We start from the raw sequence: 18,487 nt of genomic DNA, 5'->3' as shown, positions 1-18,487 counted from the left end.
ACTTATTTTATTTTTAGATTTCACATATAAATGATGTGACATATCATTTGTCTTTCTCTGATTTACTTCACTAAGTATGATATTCTCTAGGCCCATCCAGGTTACTGCAAATTGCAATCTTTCATTCTTTTTATGGCTTATATTTAGGTCTTTAAACCACTTTGAGTTTATTTTGGTATATGGTGTGGGGGAGTGTTTTACCTTTGTTGATTTACATGAGGCTGTCCAGCTTTCCCATCACCACTTGTTGAAGACACTCCCTTTTCTCCATTTATATTCTTGCCTCCTTTCATAGATTAATTGACCACAGATGCATGTGTTTATTTCTGGGCTCTCTATTCTGTTCCACTGAACTATATGTCTGGTTTTGTGCCAAAACCATGCTGTTTTAATTACTGTTGCTTTGTAGTGTAGTCTGAAGTCTAGAAGGGTTATTCCTCTAACTTTGTTCTTTTTTCTTCAGGACTGCTTTGGCAATTCTGGGCCTTTTGTGATTTCCAGTATATATTTTAGGGATATTTGTTCTAATTCTCTAAAAAATGTCATGGGTATTTTGATAGGGATTGCATTAAATTGGTAAATTGCTTTGGGCAGTATGGCCATTTTAACAAATATTAATTCTTCAAATCCAAGAACTAATGGATATCTTTCCATTTCTTTGAGTCATCTTCAGTTTCTTTTATCAATGTTTAATAGTTTTCAAAACATAGGTCTTTTACCTCCTTGTTTAAGTTTATTCCAAAAAAAAAAAAAAGTTTATTCCTAGGTATTTTTAATGCAATTTTAAATGAAATTGTTTTCTTTCTTTCTCTTTCCAGTATTTCATTATTAGTGTAAAGAAATGCAAAAGATTTCTGTATATCAACTTTATATCCAGCTGCCTTGCTGAATTCATTTATTCTAATAGTTTTGTGTGCAGACTTGTTTTCTGTATAGAGTATTATGTCTTCTGCAAGCAGTGACAGTTTTACCTCTTCCTTATGATTTGGATACCTTTTATTTTTTTATCTTGTCTGATTGCTCTGGCTAGGACTTCCAATACTATGTGCAATAGAAGTGGTGAGGGTGGGCATCCTTGTCTTGTTCCTGAATTTAATAGGAAGGCTTTCAGGTTTTCACTATTGAGCATCATGTTGGTTGTGGGTTTGTTGTAAATGGCTTTTATTATGTTTAGATATGTTCCCTCTATACCCACTTTGATGAGATCTGCAAAGTCTGCTTTACCATTATAAGGTAGTATTCAATCTAGAAATTAGTATGGGGATACTGAGGGGAGCAGGGGGCATTGTTCAGCCTACCATAATGCCTTTCTAAAGTGGTCAAGGCAGCAGGCTCCTGGCTGGTCAGTTCTATAGTATTCTGAGAAGTCATTTCTGGGGACCCAACCTTATGCCTCCTCCTTCAGCTCTTCCAGTGATTTGGAAACACCCAGTAAGTACCCTGTGTTCAATCCTTTTCTGCTTAAAATACAGTAGCTTCTGTTTCCTTTACCCAACTATGACTAAAATACCAATTATCCTTCAAGTCTCTGTTTATCTTTGGAAAGACTTCCCCAATTCCTCCAAAGTTCCTTCTCTCTACTCTAGACCCCACAAGTTCTCCTAAATCAAATCTCCCTAGTAGACCACGACCCCTCCATGGGATCAAATGAAAAGGAAGTCTGCAAATGAACCAAAGGTCACCAGCTGAGATCAACTTCATAAACATTAAGCCTTGGATGTGGGCTGAGGCAGGCGTGACCTGAGAAGCCACGGTGGGGCCGTGCTGTCTGGGAAGCTAGCAACACAAGAAGGGAAGCCTGGGATAGGAATGCTGTCTCAACCTTACAAAACTCCTGCAACTCAAAAAAAAAGAAGGGTATTTTCAGATACAGAAGCACGTCAGCATCTGGATACACATGAAACAGTACATTCTCCAGGTCCAGGGCTGCTGTCCAGTCTGGGGCTTCATGGCCCTTAATCCAGAAATGCAGAAAAATGGCACATGACAGAAAGGACAGGCCCTGATCCTTAGGAAAATGTAGAGGGTCAAATCTAGAAAGCAACCGATGAGCAGAAGCTGCATTTCCCTTGACAAGGCAGAAAAGGGAACAGGCCAGGTGATGCCCTGGGCCTACGGGAGGCCCTGCCCCCACCAGCAGTCTGGCCCAGTATCCAGAAGGGCATGCCCATGCCTGGGTATCAATGGAGCAAGGAAACAAGTGTCAGGTGCATGGAACACAACAAAGAAGACTCTTCATGCCACCTTAGATGACATGCATATGAAAATGGGACAATAGGGAAAGAGAGCCCGGCAGAAGGCCACCTCCACTGGCAGGCAAGAACTAAAAAGCCCAAACTAGAAAATGCGGAGGCTCCATTCTGCCCGTGGCTATCGTATGCTGTGGCATCACACGGACCCCATGCCCTCCCCAGGCCTCAGTCTTTCCCGTCTGTACATGGGGAACAGTAGACTCTATGGAAGGGTTCAGGGAAATAAGGAAAACAAGAAAGCACTGTGCAAAGTAGGGGGTTAGGGAAGACAGAGGAGTGGGAGACGCAGATCCTACACCATGGCAGGAAAGAGGCTCCGACTGAGGAGGAGGCCTGGGAGGCCTGGGATGTCACTAATGAGGTCCCAGCAGACAGGGCTGGGCATGAGTGAGCTGAAGGATCCAGCCCTCCTCCATCCCGATGCTCGGCACACTTCAAATTAATAATTAAAATGCTTCCTGTCAGATTCCAGCCTGACACGTAATTAGAGCAGCTCCAGGCTTTAGGCAATGGTGATGAAAACAGTTCTTGTTAGAAAGAGACTTTTCTGGGGATCAGCTGGATGAGGATAGAATCCTCCTCCCTGGATTTTGCTATCAGGGCCTCCCTCCATCTGCATTCCAGATAGATATAGACAGGGGTTTTCCTTGCAGCCTGGGGAGGGGCAGGGGCATGGAAAGAAGCATCCATTTCCCCTCTACCTGCTCCAGGAGGAGGCTGGACAAAGTGCCATCCTAGCTGACATGAGAGGGCAAAGCAGGGGTCTGTACAGGAAGGAGGGAGGGTGGGGATTCCTCGGACTTTCAAAGTCCAGACAGATAAATCTGAGTCCTGCTGCAGATTCTGAATGCCACTCCATCCTGTGCACACAAGATATTGCTGTCATAGCCTTTCTTCCCAGCGCTGCTGGGTAGTTTCTGAGCTCAGCCACCAACTCTTAAGAAGTCGAGGCATCTCAGGCCCCTCCCCACCTATTCCCTGGCATCTACCACCTCCTTCTAGAGCAAAGACCTTCCTATCAACAAAGTGGGGCATGGACCCCAGAGTTCTAGCTCCCAGCCTCTGGGTTTCCTCAACCTCTCAGGAGCAAAGCTTGGAGGTACTGCTCATGGTTCCACAGAAACTTCCAGTTTCAGGCTCTTCTCCTAGCAGTTCCCCCAGAGCCTCAGCCAGTCAATCCCTTCCTCCGGAGTCCAGTCCCCGAGCTCTGTCAAACCATCCTACCTGCTCACCTGCCACCCAGCCTGGCCCCCTCAAGAGTGTGACGGGTCCACCACTGCTAAGCTCATTCAGGAAAGTCCCCAGTGCCTACCCGGGGCTTCACCCTGCTGGCTTTGCCCTTAGGAGCTCGGCAATCAGCACTCATGCCAAAGCTACCTATTAGAAGAAGAAAATCATTTTAAAGTAATGTTGTGTTGCTTCATTGAAGTTGCCTTCATAAATATTTCAAAGGTGTTTATTAGGAAAACCACAGGAACAGAGAAGAGGCTGTGGAGACTGAGAGAAGAGATGCCTCGTGAGGTCTCAGCTGCCTCTGCCACCACCATCAATGAAACATCTACCTCCTCGGAGGGCCTGGCCCTGTGGGGGCTGCAAAGAGGAGAAGCCCACTTTGTTGGGTTGCCCTCCCCCGCCTTGGGGAGGCAGCTACTCTGAAGCCATGTACCTGTCCTCAGATTGAACCAACCCCAGGAGGTAATATAACAGAGTCCTGCGGACCCAGCCCTGAGCTGGTGCAGGGGCCTCCTAGGTCTTCCTCTGAGTGCTGTTCCCAGCTGCTGGCCAATTGTTCCCCTCCTCTGACTCAGGCTTCCCTTGTGGCTCAGTTGGTAAAGAATCCACCTGCAATGCCGGAGACCTGGGTTTGATCCCCCAGTTGGGAAGATCCCCTGGAGAAAGGAAAGGCTACCCGCTCCAGTATTCTGGCCTGGAGAATTGCCTGGGTCACAAAGAGTCGGACAAGACTGAGTGATTTTCACTTTCACTTTCTGACCCAGTGGTGCACGGGAAAGAGCTGGGAGGTCCCTTCCTGGGCCGGCTGATGTACCCAGATTTGTGGCTGCTGTCCTTCACTCTCCTCTCCCCTCCCCACTCCCTCATTTACTCCCCTCTCCCCATGCACATACCCATCCAGGACCACATCAGACTAGGAGCAGCAGAGCCAGAGCAGGTGCACAGGGCCAAACAACCAACCCCAGGAGCCCCTCAGCCCAGGCATCTCAGCCTTGTCTTGCCCCGCTCCATTGGGCAGGGAGGGCCCAGCTCAGGATCCTGAAGAGGTGGTAAGAATGGTGTCTTCTTTCCCTTCTTCTCTCTGTGGGGGTGGGGCAGGGCTGGAGACACCACGACTGCCTCTGATACAGCTCCTCCCCTTGGGAAAGAGCCTCTTTCTCTTCCCCAAGCCAAAGCCAACAAGTCAATTAAACCCTGAGAAAGCAGATTCGATCTGCAGGCCAAGGGATTACATTGATCTGCAATGCTGGTACCCTGGGGGCCATGGCTGCCTCCCCTCGAGCCTGGAGCTCCTCTTCTGCCATCTTCAACTGAGACAAGAGCAATCCTCCCCACCGCCACCTCCATCCTCCTGCATCCCTCCACCCCCGCCACACCCTGTCTGATGGCCTATCCCCTCTCTGCTGGTTCACATCTCTCTTGTTTGCGCAGGCTGAGCCTGAGGCCATCTGTTCAGACTTATCCATTCACTCAGCTTAAGTGCAGGTGAGGTGCCCCTTGGAACCTCCGTCCTTTGAGCAATCTCTCTTCATCTCAGTCAACCAGAGAAGGGGGGACTGTTCTTGACCCCATTTTGCAGAAGTGACCTGCAAGGGCACAGAGTATCCAGCACCCCAAGGGTTAGAAGGTAGCATTCCCCACATAGAATGTGGGGGTGGGTGAACGGAGCGCGGGGAACCTTCCACGGTAAATAAAAAGGAGAAAGACTTGCAATTACCGTATCAATTGTTTCTGGGTAAATAGGGGCTTCTAAGAGATTTTTAAAATAGATTATTCCTTTAAATAGGTTAGGCACCCTTTGACAGCCTCATTTACATTATTCCTTTGCTGGGAAATCCTTTTTTTTTTTTTTTTTTTCTGGGCATAGTGTAGAAGTCAACTTCAGCCTCAGTGTGAATTGCATTCAGAGACTGGATGAATGTGGTTTGGGTACTTAGTGGAGGACAGGGGCTGCTCTGTGCCCCAGGCTGGGCAGGGCAAATCCAGAACTACTCTGGGGAGAAGGAGATGAATTTCCAGAGAGCAGCAAAGGAGCCAGGGCTTTATTATGGCTGTGAAACATTTGAGGTGCAGTCAGGGATCCAGGGGATTCACAGCAGGGAGTGCGTAGGATTTACACAGGCAGAGAAAAGAGGGGGCAGATTCAGTGAGGCAAGAGCTTGAGCAAAGGCTTATAAACAGGATTGAATATGGCCCATCCAACTCCCCCCACCCTGTCAGTCATCTGTGGCCCCTTCTCCCTCATCACCCATCCTCCAGACAGAGCAAAATGGACTCCTCTCCTAGCACTATCAAGCCCACTCCACAAATGTCCCACGTCTGGAGTCCCTGGCGCACCTTCTCTTGCGGTGGTGGTGGTGTTGAATCATTAAGTCATGTTTGACTCTTTTTGACCCCATGGACTGGAGCTTACCAGGCTCCTTCTGTTCATGAGATTTGCCAGGCAAGAATACTGGAGTGGGTTGCCATTTCCTTCTCTATGGGATCTTCCTGATCCAGGAATTGAACCCAAGTCTCCTGCGTTGGCAGGCGGATTCTTTTACTGCCGAACCACCAGGGAAGCCCACATTCTTTTGCAGGGCTGACCCCTATCCTCCCGGCTGCATTAGGTGGGTGGACACTCAGAAGGGCAGCCTGGATGGAGAGACCAAGGAAATCAGCACCCTGGCCATGCTTCCCATGTCACAAGCCCTTGACATGGTCAACCATGGAGGCTAAGCTCCCTCTGCAACTTGGCCAGCTTCGGGTTCTCAGAACGTTTGCTGATGTGCCCACCATATAGACTTCAAGCCATTATGAAAGCTATAGAAATAAGAAGTAGCATGTTCATTCATTAGCAACAAATTATCTTAGCAAATAAGGCTAAATGTCAGTTCAGTGGCCAGCAAAGATACATGTTGGTCCCTTCCCCCAGTGCCCTGAGAGTGAGGGTCACATTCTGCAGGCACTGTTTAGGAGAGGATATTGAAACACAAGGGGGCTTCCCAGGTTGCGCAGCGGCAGAGAAATCACCTGCCAATGCAGGAGTCTTAGGAGACATGGGTTCGATCCCTGGGTTGGAAAGATCCCCGGAAGTAGGAAATGGCAACCCACTCTAGTATTCTTGCCTGGAGAATCCCATGGACAGAGGAGCCTGGCAGGTTACAGACCATGGGGTTGCAAAGAGTTCGGACACGACTGAAGACTGAGCATGCACACTGAAACACAAGAGGCAGGAAGGAAATGAGATAGGGTGCAGACTAGCACCCCAGGAGCCTGACAGCCTGAATTATGGGACTAGTCAGGTAGACTCCAGATAGCTAAGCTTTGAGACCAAGGGAGGGCTAGAGGCCAGAGACCACTCAGGAGGGTAGTGGAAAGCAGTGGTAGAGGAAAGATGCTATCCTCTGGCCACTTTGGCTGCAGCAGGTCTGCAGAACAGTAGAGGCCACAGAATATCCTGGGGCAGAAGCAAGTTTGAGGCAGGGAGGAAAGGAAGCAGGAAGAGCGTGAAAGCTGCTTTCTTGAGCCTGGCACACGCGCACAGCCCGCTGGGCTGCAGTGAGCAGGACAGATGGTCCTTCCCTTCGTGGTGCTGGAGGGAGGGAGGGAACCAGGACCAGCCGCATGACTGTGCACATCTGGAGGCCTGGGGGCAACAAGGGAAAGAGAGGGAGAAGGGGAGGCAGTCGGAGGAAAAGGAGGGAGCCCCCTGTCTCCTGTCCTCAGGCTGAAGGCTGCACTGTCATCCCTGGAGCCCCCTCTTTTCTCACTTCCCCAGAGCCTGGGTGCCTGGTCTGACCAAGAGTGGGAACTTAGGGTTCCTGCTCTCCTCTGGGCCCCACAACAGAAGGAACAGGCCCTCCTCTTCACACTAAACAAGATCCCTCCCCTTAACCTTCCTTGCACCTGTATTTTCTGTTCTTCCTTTAGTGAGAAAACAAACACCCTTAGGTCTGATTCAGTCTCATTGAGAACAGCTGGCTTGTCTCTTTCCCCTGGTCTCGGAAGCCTCTGCTCTGGGCTGTCTCTCTGAATCCTGTTTTGCATTAACTTGTAAGGTAGGCTCAAGCCCCTGGGGTACACACATCAGCTATTTAGCAGTGATCTCATCTAGCTGCGTCAGAACTTCTAGGGATGGGGCCAGGGGAACTGCTATTATTAAAACTTCCTTAAGTGACTCTAAGGTGCAGCCAGAGTTAAGAACCAGTAGACTGCTGTGATGTGGAGCAGGAGCGTGGTGCCCAGGATTATCTATTAGGGGCCAAAACATCTTGATTCATGGGCCTCCATCCGGAAGGGATAATGAGGACACAGGTCCAGAGGAGGGCAGTGGGGGTGAGGAAATCATATCAGCTGAGGGAGGTTGAGGGGAGGGGGCGATTTTACTGCTCAGGTGCTGCAGAAAGGCTGGGGACAAAGGTCAAACCCTCTGCTTCTGAGGGCTGGGATGTGTGTGCCCCGTGAGGCCCAGCGTTCCCTGTGCTCTAACAGGCACCACCTCATTAGTGCTGAGATAGTGTCACTGTAATTACCTGGAACTGGTGGAGCCAAATGGCAGGTCACGAACACCCTCAGAAACAAGTGCAGAAAATTGAATGTGCCCTGAGGCACCTGCATCTAAGTGAGATGCTGATGAATGTGGCCCCATCCATTGTGGTCAGGTGTGCATGCAGGATGCGCCTTTCAGCCCAAGGCCCACCCATCCATCAAGAGGCAGACACACTCACCTCTAAGACTGGGGTCCTAGAACCATGAAGATCCCTAGCACCTGGGGAATTGAGGCGGGGCCCCTACAAGTTAGGTGTTGAAGGGTAAGGCAGTGCAGGGTGGGTGGGGGAGGAAAAGAGGTCCACATGCCTCATCCGCTGCTGGGTCAGGCTCCACTGTGAGTCTGAGTGCCTGGCTGGGGTGGCAATTCCTGGCACCCTTGCTGCCCTGTATAGAATTGTTTTGCCAGTGGCCCTAAGTGCTCTTCACTAGCACGTTCTTCCTGCCATGAGGACTGGCTGTAAAGGAAGCCCAAACAAGAGGTAACTCTACCAACATTTAATATCTACAGCCTATGGGCCTGTGATGAGTATGAGGCTCCATACTGTAGCAGCTGGAGCGCAAGGCTGCAGTATTTGTCTCCAAACTGTAGAACCTGCCAAAGTCTATTCTAGAATAGCAGTGCTAGGAGATACTATGTAGCCATTTAGAAAGAATGAAGGAGGTCTCTGCAAAAAGCTAGGCACAAAATAGTATATGAGGTAGGATCCATTTATGTTAAGTTCAAGAACAAGCAAAACAAATCGATGGTGAAAACAGCCAGAGCAGTCTCTCTGGGTGGGGCCATTGACTAGGCAGGGTCAGGAGGGAACTTTCTGGATGCTGAAAGTGTTCTGTATCTGGATCTGGGTGATATTTACATGGTGATGTAAACACTTCTTTAAAAATTCACAGAGCCATACACTGAGGACTAGCATCTTTTTTACACACTAGGTGTATGAGACAACTCAACATAAAAAGTTAAGAGAACTGATCTGAGAAAATGGTAAATCAAATAGGGGGGAAAAAAGCTGTAGAACAGAATTCGTGATTTCATTTTTATAAATGAGTAAGCCTGGGGAAAAGTCTGGAAAGATAACAAACTGTTAGTAGTACTTTCCTCCGAGTGAGGGGATTGGAGGTGAAGACAACCAGTTTCTACATTTCTGTATTATTTGCATTTGTGGTGTTTGAATCCTCTGTCCCTCATACCTCCTCCACGTTCCGGCCGCTCACTTCATGGTGGCTCCACTCCGGGTCATGTGAGTGTCCTGCACTTGGAGGCCTGGGTTCAGGGCTATTCAGGGCTATCTTTGGCTTCCTGTCTCAGTTTAAGACTTGGGCTTTGCATTAAGATCTTTCGCTATTGCCCCGCTCAGAATTTGCAGGATCTGGGACTTCCCTAATGGTCCAGTAATTAAGAGTCTGTGCTTCCACTGCAGGGGGTGCAGGTTCAAGTCTTAGTCAGGGAACTAAGATCCCACATGCCATGTGGCCAAAAAAATTTTTTTTACTACTAATAAAAAATAATCTGCCAGGGTCTCTGCTCATTGGGAAGATTCCCTGGAGAAGGAAATGGCAACCCACTCCAGTATTCCTGCCTGGGAAATTCCATGGACATAGCAGCCTGGTGGGTGAGTCCACGCAGTGGTGAAGAGTCAGATACGACTTAGTGACTCAACAACTGTTCCTTGGTCCACACATACCAGCATCCCACTAGGCAACCGCCTCCTGGGATAAGCCAGGTCAAGTGCCTCTGCCTGAACAGACACCATGGAAGGCACTGTCCGTGCTTGTGAGAGAACGCTCTGAAGAGGAAGAGAGCAGGGAGAGAAAGGCAGGGTGACTCGGCCCGTCAGCCATTCTGTTTGTAGCCCAACATCCAGGCTCCTCCTCCTGAACGGTCAGTGCCACTAATGGGTCTTCATGGCCTTGGTTACAAATGGTCCTGGAGGTGAATTCCGGTCACACCTCAAGCCAAGAAAATGAACCCTGCTCTGTCCCCTCTTTAATATGGATGTGACACCTGCAGGCTACAGCTTGTCGCACTGTGAGAATTATTTCTCCATTAAAATGCAGGAGTTGGAGCTTTGCCCAGGAAGAGCAGCTAAAAATACTGCTCTCTGGGGGCACCAGCTACTGGGGGGAGTGAATGGCCACCTTCCTCACCCTGCAGCCCCTAGGGAAGTCCCACACCTGCTGGGTCCCTCCCTTAAGCATCTGATTCAGCATCGTGTTTGAGCCATCTCCCAGCCCTGTCCGAAAGAAAAAACGCACCAGTTTCTGGGCCTGTTTTACTGATGGGCAAACTGAGGTTTAGACAACTTGCCCTGGGTCGCTGTGCTCCATCTACAAAATCACCGAGGGAGCAAGTGTGTGCAACCCGACTGCAGGGAGGGAAAGATAAGCCATCATGTGTGCCCAGCACTTTATAGTTTGTAGTGTCTTCTTCCTATGTTGTCCAACCCTCACAGCAATCCTACAAAACATGAACTACTATTGTACTGGTGTGGTTGACGCCTGGTGAGGTGAGGTCACGCTCCAGGGTGTAGGGGGAGACAAGGGGCAAGAGACAGAGCCTCGGGAAAGGTTTTTGAATCTAAAACCTACCCACAGCACCAGTCGGGGGGGCCTTCTAGTAAGGTGACTGGACTCACTCCTAGGGCCATCGACTTTAGAAGAAGCACCCTTTGGAAAGAATTCCACATACCTTTCCAAAGGTATCATCACCCCTTCTTTTTAAACATATTTTGCTGTTTTTAAAATTTTTATTTATTTGGCCACGTGGCATGTGGGATTTTAGTTCCTTGACCAGGGTTTGAACTCATGACCCCTGCATTCAAAGCACAGCATCTTAACCACTGGACCACCAGGGAAGTCCCTTCACCCCTTCTTAACAGATAAGGAAATGAAGGTTCAGAGGGATGAAGGACCAGGTCACAAGTCAGCAGCAGAGCCAGGAACAAAAGTCAAAAGGGAAAACAAGAAAAAAAATTAAAAACAAAAGTCAAGTGTCTTGACCTCCAGCCCGAGCTCTTCCTGCTGCCCTAGGGCCCGCAGAGTTTGGGGACTGACTGGTGGGCCAGTTCTGAGACCCTGGCCCCCAAGGGTAAAGGAGCCCAGTGCACTTTGCAGGCTCCCACATCCTTGAACCTGGTTCTCTGGAAATGGTTTGCTTGCCATGTTCACCTCTTCTTCTTAGTCTTCAAAACTGGAAGGTGATGAAAAATCTCAAGCCCATTTTTCATATAAGAAAACTAAGGCCCTGGGACTTCCCTGGTGGTCTAATGGTTAAGACTCCAAATGCAGGGGGCAAAGGTTCAATCCCTAATTGAGAAATTAAGATCCTGTATGCTGCACAGCGTGGCCAAAAAAATAAAAAATCTAAAGCCCAGAGAAGTGAAATGCCCAGCTCAGGATCACAGGGAAGGGCTAAATGAGGTCTTGGACCTAGACCTCTGACTCAGGCCTGGTGCCCATTCCACTGTGTCAGCCAAAAAGAGCACGTAGAGTTCCTTTTCTACGTTAACTTCTTCCTGGGTCTTAGTTTCCCCATCCATAAAATGGGGGCATTAGGCCTTAAACAAGCCTAGAGTCTGAATCTTCTGAGATAAAGATATTAGGCGACACTTCTAAGAGTGGGTGGAGCCCCATACAGTGACCAAAGGACTTGGCTTTCTGGACAGCCAGCATCCTTATCAAGTGGGTAAATGAAGTTAGAAAAAGGGCCATGGAAACCCAGGGACTTAAGGACGGTGAGAGTTAAGGAGATCCAAGCACCCCTACTCTGGGCCTCAAACGTCCAGGAGGGAATTCTTCCAGTCGAGCCCTGCTGCCACACAATTTACAGAGAAAAAGCTTTCTACAAAGGCATTTATTTTTCCCAAAATGCACCCCCGGTTAACAAAATTTCTCAGAGTCCCACATTTAAATTAGAAACCCCCACATCTTTCATTCCTGGTGAAGGGAGGGATGTCAACAGGAGGACATCAGGTCCTCAGAAGTTTACTCCACTGGAGGCTGGGGACTGGCCGGAGACATGCCAGAAATTGTCTGCCCAGCTCCGGAATAGCACCATGGTGGGGGAGGGGCTGTCCCTGCCCTCAGGCTTCCCCTGCGCTGCAGCTCTCAGCTCCCCAGGTCGGTCGGGTCTGGGCTGCCTGTCCCCGCTGTGCATGCCTGGAAAGACACTTTGGAAACCATCAGATGCTCCAGTTGTGGCAAGAGGCTCTGTCTCTCTTTCCAGGTCTCTGAGCAAGGATTCCGGGTGGGATGGGAGTGAGGTATCCTGGGAACTGTGGTCCAGAAGAGGGGTTCAGCAGGAAGCATGGCAGGAGCCCCTCACGAGTCCCTCTTGCCTCACGGGTTTCTCGGCTGAAGGGCGCGCTCCTTAGGGAGGGGCTTGTCTTCTCACGCAGGGTCCCCAGTACCTAACACAGTGCTGACGCCCAGAGATGCTCAGTGAACGTTACTTGAATGGATCAATGAAAGGAAAAGCAGAGGGACAGCAGCAGATCACAAGGGGGCCCATGCAGCCGCCCACAGACCTGGTGTGACCAGCACGTCCTTCCCGTGGGGAGGGCGGGTGGAGGGTGGGGCTCACAGGGCACAGCCCGGGGCGCCCCGGAAGAGGCAGGGCCGGGGGAGGTCCTCACGTGTTCCAGCACGTGCACCTGCTTGAATGCATGCCTGGGGGAGGGGCCCTGTATTCACTTAATGGAGGAGGGAAGAGGCTGACTTTGGGGCCAGAGCACGAGGCGACGCCTCTAGTCTGGAGGAAATACTAAGGCTGCAGTGGCCTCTGCTGAGGAGACAGAGTTACGGACAGATGGGGGAGAAGGCTGAGAAGTGATAGCTAGTGTATCTGGACCATCGGAGACAAGGCGAGGGGAGACTGTGTACCACATCTTTGGAGAAAAATGGCAGCCAGATGGTCCGTGTAGCATATCCATTGGGGAAATATGGCGGCAGGGAGGTCTGTGCATTGCGTCCGTGAGGAATAAGCGGCGAGATGATTTAGGTATCGTGTCACTGGAGAAATAAGGCAGCAGGATGACTCGGGAATCGTGTCCATCAGAGAAGTAAGGCTGCAGGGTGGTCTGTGTATCGTGTCCTTTGCAGAATGAGGAGATCCGCTCGAGTGGACGCCATCTGTTGGAGGCAGGGAAGCCCCCAGCCCAGAGCTCATACTGAGGCTCCAGTGCAGCCAGAGGTGGGAGCCCCAGGGCAGGGGCAGCAGCTCCCTGAGCCTCGCGGTCAGACTATTTCTGGTCCATCATCTACATTTCATGACGGGAAGGAAAAAAGAGGGGGGAGCGTTAAATGCGGGAATGTCGGATCCCCAGGGATGTGGTCACATACTCGGGGGGTGGGGGGAGTATGTGTGAGGGGGCTGACAGTCTGACTGGCAACCCCCACAGCAAGCACTGCCCTCAAGGCTCAGATAGACACACACAGCAGCCGGGCATCAGACTGACTATGAGGGTGCCAGGAGGAGACTGCCCAGTCCTCGCCGGCTTCTCTCAATCCCCCTGGATCCAGCCACCTTGCACCCTTCCCTTCTCTTGGTCTGGCACACTCTTCCCTTCCCCATGCTGCCCCCCACCCTGTCTGTCCCGATTCATCTTCTCCACTCCATACATTCACACCCATGGCCTCACTCTCCGCCATGATCTGAATGGAGAGTTTATTTCCTGACAGGGACAGCAAGCCAACCTGAAAGTTACTTAAGGCTCCATAACCTTTGGCCAAAAATTAAGGTCCCAAAACTTTTGACCTTTAAGTGGAAGCCACTCATATTTAGTGATAAGTCTGCATTGAGAAATAGCTTATTCAAAATACACAGACACACAGAGAGATATACATATATTTATAAACACACACACAGAGGTGTAGCTCCTGGTCACTTTTAATAAAGAAGAATCTCAAACTAAACTAACCTCCAACCAACCACTTCCTAATGTAACTGCTGATGTTATGATAATCTGACCAATAACCATCACTAACAATTATTAACCACTGACTGTGTACCAGGAACGTGCCTGTCCAGCTGAAAACCCCATTTCCTAGCCTCACTTGAGTTGCAGTCACGTGACTAGGTTCTGACAAATGGATATAAACAGGAGTGACAGGAGCTATTTCTAGTCAAGCCCTAGAAAAAAATGTCCCCTCCCTCTCCTCTTTCCCTCTTCGTTCTGGAGGGGGTGTGGGAGCTGGAGCAGCCACCTGGACCTGGCAATGTAAGCTTTGAGTAGAAGAAGGCAGAAGCCAGGTAGGAGGAAGCTGGTTCCAGGGTACCAGTGGCCTTAAGACAATCTCGACTCCTGTCCCGGTTAAGCCTCTATCATATTTGCATCCTGTTAAGAGCAGTGGGGACCTTGATTTCTCCGCCTGCTGCCATTTCAACAGGGAGGAGTCGAGGCTGTCCTTCTAGGGGAGGGAGCCTCGGGGCAGCAGCAACCCCATCACCAATGACCAGCCCCCAGCCTCCTACACACAAGGGCACACACACAGATGCACAAACACCACGTCTTTACCTTCTTTGTTTTCAGAGTGTTTCAGGGGCCGCAGGGCTGCAAAAAAGGAAGAACACAGTGAAGGGGGAACTGTGGAAAGTGGTGGTAAGGAAGAAATAAAGTCTAGAAGACTGGGAAGGCCTGGGAGGAGGAGGCAGGAGGGAGAAGTTGAGAGGGCGCGGGAAACATCACAGCACTAGAAAAGGGGTCTCAGCTGCTGCCCCAGGTTCCCGTTCTGCTCTATGACTTGTCACTCCTCCCCCAGGCCTGTTTTCTGAACCTCTATAATGGGAACAATTTCCCAGCCCTCCTGTGAGTGAGGGATGTGAGAGTACCCTGAGCCTGCTCTACAAATAGGGTTAAGAGAGGGGCTAAGGGAGGCTGCAGGTGTCGCCAGCTAGGCCCAAGATCTTGCAGAACTGAGACTAAGCGTGTCTCTAAGCCCCCCTCTTCTCCCCACTCCCTCCCTTCTGCCAACTGCACCTGCCTCTGAACAAGAAAAATGAGGCCTGATCCCAGGCTGTGTCTATACCTGCCACACCCGGACACCAAAGGCAGAGAATGAATTGGCACAGTTTACAACAGTCCCCAGAGGTCAATCTTCTGCCCTTCCTTCTTCAGGGATTGGGGGGTAACCCGTGTCAACTGGCACCATCACAGAGGGCTCAGCAAGAACCTGCTCCCCCAATACATGGGCCCTGGGGAGGGAAGGCAGTGAGGCCTCCAGTGGCCAAGGGGCACCAGGGCCTTGGCGCCTCCTCTCCAGGCTCCAGGCTTGTGTCCCCAAAGTGCTGGGCCCTTCGCAAAGTCACTCGAGAGAGGTTCAAAACGGCCCTCTGCTGCCATCAGGGAAGGCCAGGAGGCCAGTTTTTACATATGGGAAACTGAAGCCCAGAAGAACAAAACGCTGACCAAAGTTATTCAGCCTCTTAGCAGAGTGGAACTGTGTCAGGCTGAAAACACAGTGCTAATAACAGGACTGAAAACCACGGAGCCCTTGCAGGCCCCCGGCACAATATCAGGCCCTTCATATACATGATCTCATTTAATTTAACTCACACCACCCATGAAAGGAGCAGCTAGGAGGAAACTGAGGCCCAGAGAGGCAAAGTGACTTGCTCAAGGCCACTCAGCTTATATAAGCTGGGTCTGGAACCCAGCCTGCCCTGCTTGCCGAGCCAGGTCCTTCAGGGTGGAGTGGCCCTGGGAGGTGGTAAAGGTAGACAGGAGAAACGAGGCAGCAGCTGGGAGACCTGCCTCCCGGTCTACTTCTGAGCAAAGACCAGACTCACCGAGGCTGGGAGGCCTCAGTCCACAGGACACATTTCATTCAAACCTTCAAGTAAATGGGGCCCCTCCAGACCTTGGGGTCCCTGCCCCATCCCTGCATGTCCTCAGCCAACAGAGTCCCTCTGGGTTCAGACTTACCCGTCTTGGATCCTTCTCCATCCCCATCGTGGTCCTCGGCTCCTGGGAACAGAAACTTCCTCAGCCCTACCCACCTTCATCACTGACCTGCTCCTGGGAGTGCAGGAGGCAGGCGGATGGGGCTGAGCAGGCCTGGCCTGTGCCAGGATAAGAGGGACCCCAGGCAGGAGCCCACCACTCACCTGGCCAAGGACTATCCACTCACTCACCCACCCACCACTCACCAGAGTCGACTTCCCTACCAGGGTCAAACCACCTACCTATCAATGTCGACTTACCACCTACCAATCACCAAGTCAACCCACACTGACCCCAGCAAACAGCGGCTGCTTCAGACACTGTCCACTCTAAGGATGACACAGCCTCTCATGGTGACACACAAACCCACAAAGAACTCACGCCTGCATGGCTCGATCTCCACGTGCTCTCACTCACAGATACACTCACGTGACTTACGCTCTCACGGTCACACACAGACACATTCATCCCTCTGTTACACATCCACTACTTGCTCCTAGTCACACTCACATCCACCGTGCATTTCTGCACACTCACCCTGCATGTTTGCACACTCACGGGCAGGCTCACACGTCTTTAAACACACGAGATCTGTTCAGCCTCCAGATCACACATATACACACACAATGTAGCTGCATTTGCACACACATTCATTCTGTCACTGGAAAGTGACACTCCTGTTGATATCATAGACACACCAACATACCCGGAGACACATGCACACCGCCTCTCTCACTTACCTGCATTCTCCTCCTCGCAGCTCTGTTTGATCTTTCTCCAGCACACGAAGGCCAGGGCCACCAGCAGTGCGACAAGGCAGATGGAGAGCCCCACGGTCACCCACAGGGCCTCGGGGGGGAATGTCATGGGCTGTCCTGGGAGGGGAGGTGGGGAGAATGGGGAGAGACTGTCATGCCTGACCCTCAGTGGTCCTGAGGACAACCCCCCGGCTCCAGAGTGTGAACAGGAGGCTCCTACCTTCAGGGGGCCCCCACACCATGAACTGAGCTTACATAAGCTCCTGTGCCCCTTCCCCCCACATCCACAAACCCTCCAAAGCCTGACACAGCTGGGATTGTCATGGGCAGGCCTCAACCTGGGAGGTTTGAAGAATCTGTGGCCCAAGATGCTCAAGAACCTTCTATGGCTCCCTACTGACATGGAAATAGTGCTTCAAGCTTCTTTGTAATTCCATTCTCCGTAGAGACGACCGACTGCTCCCAGCCCCTGCACCACTGCTCTCGGTTTCCTCTACCTGAAAAGTGCTCCCTCACTCTCCACCTGGCTTATGATTCCTCCTCAGGAAGCCCCCCTTTCTTCCCCAGCCCCACCTGGTGATATTCTCCATCTTACAGATCAGGAGTTGGCAAACCACAGTCCATGGGCCAAATCTGGCCCGTGGCCTGTTTTTGTACAACCCAAGAGCTAATAATAGTTTTACATTTGTAAAGGGTTACCAAATAAAGGAAAGACAGCAGCAGCAGCAACAGAGATGGTATGTGGCCCACAAAACCTAAAATACATATACATCCAGGCTTTGACAGAAAATGGGTGCAGATTCCCGCATAAAGATGAGGGTGGACACGGAGGGCACCCAAGTACAGGTTTACCCCTGAGAAGGAGACTTGCCAGGGGAATAGTGCTGTGAAACGCTGAGGGCCCTCCTGTTGGCAGTCTCAGGGCAGAGGGAGGAGCTGAGCTGCCCTTGGCTGGGTAAGGACCCACAGCTGTGCTGAGTGCACTATCCTCCAGCCCAGCCCCAGGATCCACGTGGGGTCCTGGGCAGAGGCCTTGGGGACAACAAATCTAACAAAAGCTCCTGCAGAAGATGCCATCAGAGCAAAGAGCAGTGCCATCAACCCTCGGGCAGTGGAGGCCTTAACACTGACATGGGGATTTGCAGCCAGGGTCACTTCCAACAGGCATGGCTGGTTACACTGCTGCTCTGGATATCAGCAGCAAAGGGACCCATCACCCTGGGGAACAGGAGCAGAAGAGAAAGACAGCAGCTGACAGCCAATCCATGAAGCGCATGGAAGGGACCCCTGGGAATCCAGAGTAGGGGAGGCTCCTGCAGGAAAGCATGGAGCAGACCACAGAAACACCCAGGAGGTGGGGCTACTGCCCTGTCCAGCCCTGGGCTGGTGTTGGTACCTGGAGCACAGGTCTGACTTGCCTTCATCCCACCAGCCAAGGACAGAGAGGGGCTCAGACCTGCATCTTCAGACTCCACATCCAGGGCTTGCTCCACAAAGCCCCCTCCACATACAGCACATGCAACTAACCTCCAGCAGGTGCAGAGGGACCAGGCCGGAGGACTCAAAGTCAGAGTCCCAGAACGTTTTCCAAGGCACAAAGCTGCCCAAAGCGAAATACAGGCCAAGGGCTCCAAAGTAGGGCAGACCTGCTCTCAGAAAAACAGGAGGCTGGGTGGTGGGGAGGAGAGGAAATTAGGCTGAGAGGCTAAAAGTTGGATTCTGGTTCATCTGCTCACTGCAGGATGCTGGAGCCAAGGTCCACAGACCCCCATGG

The 18,487-nt window shown here is 51.1% G+C and overlaps 1 protein-coding gene across 4 annotated transcripts in view; it reads right to left on the bottom strand.

Moving 5' to 3' along the window:
* Positions 1 to 11,853: 11,853 nt before the first annotated feature.
* The window catches only part of CD276 (CD276 molecule), a 40,171-nt gene continuing 33,537 nt past the window's right edge, over positions 11,854 to 18,487 (bottom strand). For all 4 annotated transcript variants that reach the window (XM_070797056.1, XM_070797055.1, XM_019968250.2 and 1 more), the window contains 4 exons: positions 16,696 to 16,830; positions 15,938 to 15,979; positions 14,531 to 14,566; positions 11,854 to 13,273 (listed from right to left, as the gene is read on the bottom strand). In XM_070797056.1, coding sequence (XP_070653157.1) covers positions 13,251 to 13,273; positions 14,531 to 14,566; positions 15,938 to 15,979; positions 16,696 to 16,830 — 236 coding nt within the window. In that variant the 3' untranslated portion in view covers positions 11,854 to 13,250. The remainder of the gene's footprint in view (positions 13,274 to 14,530; positions 14,567 to 15,937; positions 15,980 to 16,695; positions 16,831 to 18,487) is intronic.

The sequence above is a fragment of the Bos indicus genome, chromosome 10 (assembly GCF_029378745.1).
Source record: "Bos indicus isolate NIAB-ARS_2022 breed Sahiwal x Tharparkar chromosome 10, NIAB-ARS_B.indTharparkar_mat_pri_1.0, whole genome shotgun sequence".
Lineage (NCBI taxonomy): Eukaryota > Metazoa > Chordata > Mammalia > Artiodactyla > Bovidae > Bos > Bos indicus.
Note: the sequence above shows the minus strand (reverse complement) of the source record. Positions and strands in the feature narration are given on the sequence as shown.